Here is an 8,924-nt window from a genome sequence, read left to right as displayed (position 1 = left end):
AAATTTTGGGATGTTACACTTCGGCTTTTGACAGTTGATCTTACAATAATAAGATATCTTCAAGCTCGTTCGGTATACCCACATTACTTGCGTCATTATTCCACCTATTCATATAATATGCTATTTAAAAATAAAATAACGAAAAAGAAATAATACGATAACTATATTATTAAATGAATCTTAATTTATTACGAGTGACAATTGATAAAGGAAGTTTACCTGGGGACATAAAAATGGTAAATGGTACCATGCCCATGACCGAAGGAGTATACAACCATTTATTTTAATTTTATGTGCTTTAGTTCCCTGACACATCTCTTTGTACAATGTAGTTAGGACAGTTGATCCTCAACTAAGTCACATAGCTTCTTTTAGGTCGATTAGTTGTAGGAGCCACCTTAAATGTACCAAATTTTGAGATTTACCGGGCATTAGATGACCCTCGATCAACCTTAGTATGAATTCTTGAACGAATTGTTGTCTTTCAACCACACTAGAAAAGTTGTCAAGATGCGAGAAATTATCTTCTAACCGTTTCATATCTATTCAATTACCACTAAACTTGCCTGACACCTTGCCTAATAGTTTTTGGCAAATCGACCTCTAATAACCAACGCACACAACCCCTTTAATGGCTAGTACATCAATCGATAGATTGAGTTGTAATGCCACATCCTAGAGTGTAATCATACACTCACCAAACGAGGATGAAATGCGTGTGTTTTGGGTCTCCATCTTCTTAGCAAAACACTAATAAGTGCAGGCTCCAATTTACTCACGCCGAGAATATGAGACACGTGTAAGAATCCCACCTCTTCCAAGTGTTGTTTAATAACAAGCAATGCTCTCACACTTAAATTGTGTATATATGTTTTGATAATCCGATCTTTGTGTTGATTATATAAACATAAAAATATAAAATATTAACAACTTATTAATGATATTAATTAAAATTTAAAAATATAATAATATTTTCTTGCTATTTGTAATTAGATGTCGGAATGTATTTTTGATCCAAATGAATTAGAGGCATTGACATTTTTAAAATCTTTAAGATGATGAAAATTGAATGAAATCCAAGAAACTACAAGCAGATTGGATAGAAATTTGAGAGATTAGGATAACAATTAAGAATAAAAATATTTAGAGAGTTGAGACAATATAATAAGATTGAATGAAAATAATGATAAGTATAATGGGTATATATAGGGAAAATTTTAAAACCGTTCGCAGCCGTTTGGGATTTTTTTTTCAAATTATAGTCATTGGTCCCAATGGCTAGAAAATCAACATCCTTGACTTTCTAACTATTGACAATCAGACATGTCGAAACCACTTTTTGAAAACAAAAATAGTGTCGACTTAAAAAATGAAAATTGGAGTCGCCACCGATCTTTTATTGAGGTGTGGCCGGATCACCTTTGAAAACGATTTTGGTCTACGAGTTTTAAAAAGAAAACGGGTTCAGGAGTTAGTTACGCACGAGGAAGGGTTAGCACCCTCGTAACGTCCAAAATTGGTACCTAATTAATTATTAATGTCTTGTAGTTGAATGTCGAAAATTCGAAAAGATTAAAAACAATTCCCCTTTTTATTAATGCCATATTTGAAAACAATACTTAAATAAATTTGAACGAATGTAAAAAACCTTCTTATCCCGAGGCAACAAAATGTCGTATCCCGTAAGTTAGGATGCAATGTTTGTATTCCCGAGCATAAGTTAACCTTTAAAAATCTTTATTAAAACTTTGTATATTTGAAAACTAAAATGTTTGACCATCTTGGTTCAATGAGGAAATCGAAACCCCGTAAGTTAGGGCACAATTCCTCGAAGTTCCAAAGAGGATATATAAGTTTTCCTCTATTTTAAAAAAACTCGTCTCGAGATATCGAAAGGTCATGTCCAATGAGTTAGGACACAACGTTTCAAATTATCGAGATAAGTTTTGATTTGAAATTTTTACGTTTGAATTGAAAAAAGGATACCCGGTTACTTAAATTCAACGAAGAAAACTGAATCTCAATAAGTTAGGGCACAATCTTCTCGAAAATTTTGGATATCGAGTATTGCTTTATGTTGAAAACTTTTGAACAAAACGATTTTAATGTTTAAATGAAATGTAATCTTTTTGACAAATAAAATGCAATGGCATGACAATGTATAACACGAAAGAATAATTCGTAAGCCAAAATACATATAAATGAACGCAAATAATCAATCAATACAAACAAGCATAATAACAATAATCTCACATCACATGTAAATATTAACACTAACATTTAAAAGCTAATGACCTAAAAGCCTATCACAAATAAAATGTAACTATTTTAAAATAACTAAAAACATGAGAGAAAAGAAATTTAAAATTATCAATATATATACACAACATTACACGATATAAAAAAATAAAAAGAAGTAATTAATGTGAAGACTTGAAGTAGTTTAAAAATAGAACTAAAATTGAATAATAATATCTAAGTAAATGTTAAAGTAGTATTATAAAAAGAAAAGAAAAATAATAAAATAAACAAAACCTAAAATAATATACACATATTAATCTAAATAGGTAATACATATGAAATGAAATACTCAATATAAATAATAATAATATATATAACCATATGTGTAAAAGTTGAAATAAGTAGAATATATTAAAATAGGGTTTTTTAAAGAAATAAATTAAATATTTATGAAGATAGATTTAAACAAGAATATACAAATATGTTAAAGAAAGAACTTAAAATTAATAGTTTTAATAATATGAAATCCATAACATACAACATGAAAATAATTTGATATAAATTACGTATTATAAAATAACACCACTTTAAAAAATAAATTCTATTGGATTAACATAAAACTATAAAATAATTCATTATGAAATTAAATAATAATATATGATAATAATATAAAAACTTAAAATAATAGTATATAATAGAATAAAATAATGTATATAAAAAGATTAGTTCAATTGATATAAAAATAATAATAATAATACTAATAATAATAGTAGTAGTAGTAGTAGTAATAATAATAATAATAATTATAATAGTAATAATAATAAGAGTATTAAACTAATTAATTTAACAACAGAGATAACAAAAGGACTAATTTGAAATTAAAACAAAAATTTGGGGGCAAATTTGAAATAAATAAAAAGAAAAGGACCACACTGAACGTGCGAATAATAGGGAAGGACAAAAAGGGAAAATAATCCCTACCTTCCAAAACGCTGCGTTTTTGCGCTGACCAAATTGAAGCAAAAATAAAATGCGAGGCCAAATTTAAAAGAAATAAAAGGATCGACTTAAACGTACTATAAAACGAAGGGGACCAATTTTGCAAATTCCCCATGCGCTATAAAACACGCGGATCTGGGACCAGTGGGTCGGGTAATCGGATCCATGGCCACCAAACAGTGTCGTTTTGGCACTATGGACCTTAGCTCAAAACGGCGTCGTATTGTATATTTATTTAAAACAAAAAAATTTTAAAACAGTTCGATTCTGCCCCAGTTTAAAACAAATAAAGGGCCGCCCCCTTTTCCTCTCTGCTAGGGTTTTGAAACCCTCCCTCGAGCCACTGCGCCTTCGCCACGATTCTACCGTGAATGGTGGTCGGAGCCGCACCACAAAAGGCTTCTTGGCTCTCCTTCTAGCGGATCCAAAGGCGGGGTGTCACAAAACCACAGGTAAGTCTTCTGGTGTCACAAAACCACAGGTAAGTCTTCTTTTTTCTTTTTTTTTAATTTTTTACTATATATTAAAAAAACGAATCTCAACAAAGAAAAAGAGAGAAAAAACAAATATCTACCTTGAATCCCTTTTTATTTTCTTTGCTTGTAAATACAAAGTGTTGTTTTTTTTCTTTTTTTTTTCGTATCCCTTTACAAATTTTTAATGGCTTTTTATTGCCGAAATGAAAAAATAAAATAAAATAAAAAAAATCTATTATGTTATCTGCTGGCCTATGATTATCGATTTTTGATTTTCTTGCTTCTTTTTCCTCACTGTGTCTTTGTTGTTGCCATTTTGTTGTCTTGGTACAAGCTCGGGGGCGCCTTGTGGGGCTGGATTCTATTTGCAGATGAGGCGTAAAACTGCTATTGCTGCTAGGGTTTTTGTTTCATGGTCTAGGCTAGGCATTGGGCCTCTATAATTGGGCCACTGTTTATTGGGTTAGGGATTTAGATTGGGTCTTAGTGTATTTTGTAATCGGGTTTGGGTTTGGGTTTGGGCTGGGAATTAGACTATATTTGGAATTTGAATTTTTATCTGGTATTTGGTTTTATTACATACTGGCCGAGAAAATTGGGCTAATTACAGCTGCCCCTCTTTTCTCGTTGTCATGTAACGGGAACGGAGCAAAGAATTTAGAAATGGCCAACTTTGCCGGGTCGTGCTGGATCTTGGTGATTTTATTCTTCAAGTAGCCTTATTCCAACCTACTACATCTTCAGAGGTATTGGAGCTTCGGTCCACTTGTAATGTCAGGGAAATAGGATTTGTAGCTCTTCAAGGGAACATTTACTATCTTCAGTCTACTCCACTGCAACTTCGGGGAGATAAGACTTATTGCTTCCAATTGTTTCACTGTAATTTCAAGGAAATAAGGTCTGATGCGATCTATTCTACTGCAACTTCAGAGAGATAAGATCCATCATTTTAATCCGCTCCACTGCAACTTCAGGGAGATAGGATTAGTTTCTTCAATCTGTTCGACTGCAACTTCAGGGAGATAAGATTGGTTCATTCAGTCTGCTCTACTGCAACTTTAGGGAGATAAGACTTGATGCGATCTGCTCTCTGCAACTTAAGATCTGTGATTTTCATCCGCTCCACTACAACTTCAGAGAGATAGGATTAGTTTTTTCAATCTGCTCCACTATAATTTCAGGGAGATAAGATCGATTTATTCAGTCTGCTCCACTGCAACTTCAGGGAGATAAGACTGGATGCGATCTGCTCTCTGCAACTTCAGAGAGATAAGACTTGTGATTTTAACTCGCTCCACTGCAACTTCAGGGAGATAGGATTATTGGCTTTAATCAGCTCCACTGCAACTTCAGGGAGATAAGATTCGCCATCTTTAATCTACGCCAGAGAGATAAGATTCACTACCTTCAGCTTTAATCTGCTCCACTGCAACGCCAGGGAAACAAGATTCGCTACCTTTTACTTTAATCTATTCCACTGTAACGCCAATGAGATAGGATTTGTTGCCTTCAACTTTAATCCGCTCTATTTCAGCTTTAATCTATTCCAATGCAACGCCAGAGAAATAAGATTCACTACCTTTAGCTTTAATCTGTTCCACTGCAACGCTAGGGAAATAAGATTCACTGCCCTCAGTCTTAATGCCAGGGCAATAAGACTGGTGTCTTCAATCCACTCCACTGCAACTTCAGGGAGATAGGATTTGTGGTTTCACCTATCTGTTGTCTGGGGAACATGACCTGTAGAATCCTTTTATGGGCCTATTTATGCCTAGTGATTAGGATTTTATGATCGGAATGAATCAATATCTCCAAACCAAATATGCATGCATGAATGCAAAATGTCATGAAAATAATCCCCTAATGTTTGAGTTGGTATTTCTCATTGTTCATTAATGATTTATTACCAACACGTCAGAACGGCATCTTGTTCAGCTAGTAAAACTCATATCTTACTTATCCGGATTGCCTCCACTGTAATCTTTAAGGTTCAATCCACTGTGCTTTTAGGACATAAAATTTGAACTATCTTCTCCCACTGTAATTTAGGAGTATAAGACCTAACTCCTTCACAATCCTCTCCTACTGCAATTCAAGGATACAAGATCTGAATCTCTTTAGTCTCTTACACTTTTCCTAGAGTGTCGTACCACATGTTTTATGCACAGTTGTATAACTTTCTTCTCCAAGAAAACCTCTTCTTAGCACTCGATGATCATTGCTTGTTTGTTCATTGTCACCAACATGACATCTTGTCTCTTTGTTCAATCAATATTTTGACAACAAAATTCGAAGGGATAGTCTTAATTTAGACTTTTTCTTCTTAGATATTTCAACATTTAAACTTGGTGCATTCTAAACAATAGTCATATTTCAGGTTCCTGTATTATTTAGAAACTCCTAGAGTAATATGTAAAACTTCTTTTGAGAAAGTATTATTAGTCCACTAATCATCATTCCAATGCCACATGCTTGCAAAAGATCATATCAATGGAAAAAAATAGAATTGATTTGGGAGCACGGCTCGAAATGAATAAATTATCAATGATAGTAAAATAAAAGAGGAATTAAGTGGGAACATGTATCTTGAAAAAAAATGAAGTATTCCAAGAATAATAAATTCAATATAAATAGTCTGAAGACTAGATGCCCCAAATATCGCAGCTTGAACTTCTCTGTACAAACTTTCTGAAGACCATTCTGAGTTTGACATGTGTTTAGGAGATCTATAGTACTCTGTCGATGCCCCAAGATGTCGCCTACCCTTTCCTATTGATTAAAGTATAGTAAGATTACCGTATGCCTTGTTTTGATCAATCATTTAAGCTACTCTGATCACCTCATGTCCCATTCTGATCAAAATTTGAGTCACCCTTTTCGGGTTTTCAACTCAAATCCCCTTTGGTTTCAAGGTGCCCTTTGCGGGTTTTCACTTTGGCCTCTCCCTTTTTTTTAACTCAAAGCTCCCTTTGCGGGTTTTCACTTTAACCCATTTTTTTCTTCAGGTGAAGTATTTCTTGACTGAGTCTGAGTTTACCGGATTTGGCAAGTTTTTACCATCCATCTCGCTCAAAATCAAAGCTCTTCTAGAATAGGCATTCTTTACAACATAAGGTCCTTTCCAATTTGGCATCCACTTCCCTCTAAAATTCTTTTGTAGAGGAATGATCTTTTTCAACACCAGGTCCCCCTCGTGGAATTCTCTGGGACGAACCTTTTTGTTATAGGCCCGCATCATTCATTTCTTGTACATCTAACCGTGATGAATAGCCTTTAGCCTTTTTCCTTCTATCAAAATCAACTAATCATATTGAGATCGGATTCATTTGGCCTCATCCAACTTTAGTTCAGCTAATACTCGGGGAGAAAGGATTTCAACTTCAACGGGTAAAACTGCCTCCATCCCGTAAACCAAAGAAAAAGGCGTTGCCCTGGTAGAAGTTCTGATAGATGTTCGATAGGCAAGGACAGCAAATGGTAATTTCTCATGCCAGTCTTTGTAAGTTTCAGCCATTTTCCCTACAATTTTCTTGATATTCTTATTGGCCACTTCCACTGCACCGTTCATTTTTGGGTCGTATGGTGACAAATTATGGTGTCTGACTTGAATTGACTGTAGACTTCCGCTATTGTGTTGTTATTCAAATTCAGCACATTGTTAGATATGATTCTTTTAGGCATTTCATATCGACATATGATCTCTTTTTTCAAGAACTTACTGACTGCTGACTTCGTGACATTAGCATATGAAGCAGCTTCCACCCATTTAGTGAAATAGTCAATAACCACAAAGATGAAACGATGCCCATTAAAAGCCTTCGATGATATTGGCCAAATAACATCCAACCCTACATGGAGAAAGGCCATGGAGAAGTCATAACGTGAAGAGGTGAAGGAGATGCGTGTATTTTGTCCCCATAAATTTGGCATTTATGGCACTTCTTGGCATAATTGATGCAATCTCTTTCCATGGTGGACCAGTAATACTCGAATCTCATAACCTGTCTAGCCATGGCGAATCTATTGGCATACGTTCCACAAATACCCTCATGGACTTCCTCCAATATTTCCTTGGCCTCCACAGCGTCCACGCATCTCAATAGTACTTGATTCTTTCTCCTTTTGTATAAAATCTCTCCATCTAAGATATATTCAATGGCTAGTCTCCTCAATGTCCTCTTATCATTCTCCGTTGCCTGATCAGGGTACTCGTGATTCTTCACATATTGCAATATATCTTGGTACCAAAGATGGTTATCATTTTCCTCTTCCTCAATACTGTAGCAATGGGTCAGGGTCTCATAAATGCTCATTTCAATAGGCTCCATGCCTTCTAGTTTGTTCACTTTGATCATGGAGGCTAGGGTAGCTAGAACATCAGCCATCTGATTTTCTTCTCGTGGGAGATAACAAAAAGTGATATTGTCAAACTCTTCGATCAACTCTAGAACCAATCTCTGATAACGGATTAACTTTAGGTCTCTCGTTTCCCATTCCCCTTTGAGCTGGTATATTACAAATGTCGAGTCCCCATATACCTCTAGTATCTTAATTTTTCACTCTATGGCTGCCTGGATGCCCATGATGCAAGCTTCATACTCAGCCATGTTATTGGTGCAATCAAAATCCAATTTACTGGTAACAGGATAATGATCTCCATTTAGGGACACAAGGATTGCCCCAATCCCATTAACTACAACATTCGAAGCTCCGTCGAAATTTAGCTTCCAAGGGTGATTTTCTTGAGAATCCTCTTCAGCAGTTGCCACACACATCAAATCTTCATTCAGGAAATCAAAATCCAGAGGTTCATAGTCTTTTAAAGCTCTGCTGGCCAAAAAGTCTGCTATCGTACTCTCTTTGACAGCCTTTTGATTTACATATACTATATCAAACTCGGAGAGCAAAATCTGCCATCTAGCCATCCTCCCATTCAACACAATTGACTCCATCATATACTTTAAAGGATCTAACTTTGAAATTAGACAAGTCGTATGGTAGAGCATGTATTGCCTCAATCTCCGTGTCGTCCAAATCAGGGCACAACATAATTTTTCAATAGGCGAATATCTCATTTCACAATCAGTGAATTTCTTACTGAGATAGTATATCGCCTTTTCTTTCCGTCCTGTCTCATCATGCTGGCCCAGCACACATCCCATGGAATTATCAAACACCGTTAAATAGAAAATTAGTGGCCTATTCGGG

At 34.9% G+C, this 8,924-nt stretch overlaps 1 protein-coding gene across 1 annotated transcript; it reads right to left on the bottom strand.

The window, feature by feature from the left end:
• Positions 1-7,038: 7,038 nt before the first annotated feature.
• LOC105795734 (uncharacterized) lies at positions 7,039-8,668 on the bottom strand. The gene is made up of 3 exons (XM_012625395.1): positions 8,360-8,668; positions 7,749-8,221; positions 7,039-7,159 (listed from the first exon to the last, which is right to left on the bottom strand). The coding sequence occupies exons 1-3, from the start codon at positions 8,666-8,668 to the stop codon at positions 7,039-7,041; spliced, it is 903 nt and encodes a 300-aa protein (XP_012480849.1).
• Positions 8,669-8,924: the final 256 nt, after the last annotated feature.

Source organism: Gossypium raimondii, chromosome 3 (assembly GCF_025698545.1).
Source record: "Gossypium raimondii isolate GPD5lz chromosome 3, ASM2569854v1, whole genome shotgun sequence".
Taxonomy (NCBI): domain Eukaryota; kingdom Viridiplantae; phylum Streptophyta; class Magnoliopsida; order Malvales; family Malvaceae; genus Gossypium; species Gossypium raimondii.
The sequence above is the reverse complement of the archived record's forward strand: the minus strand, read 5'-3'. Positions and strand labels throughout refer to the sequence as shown.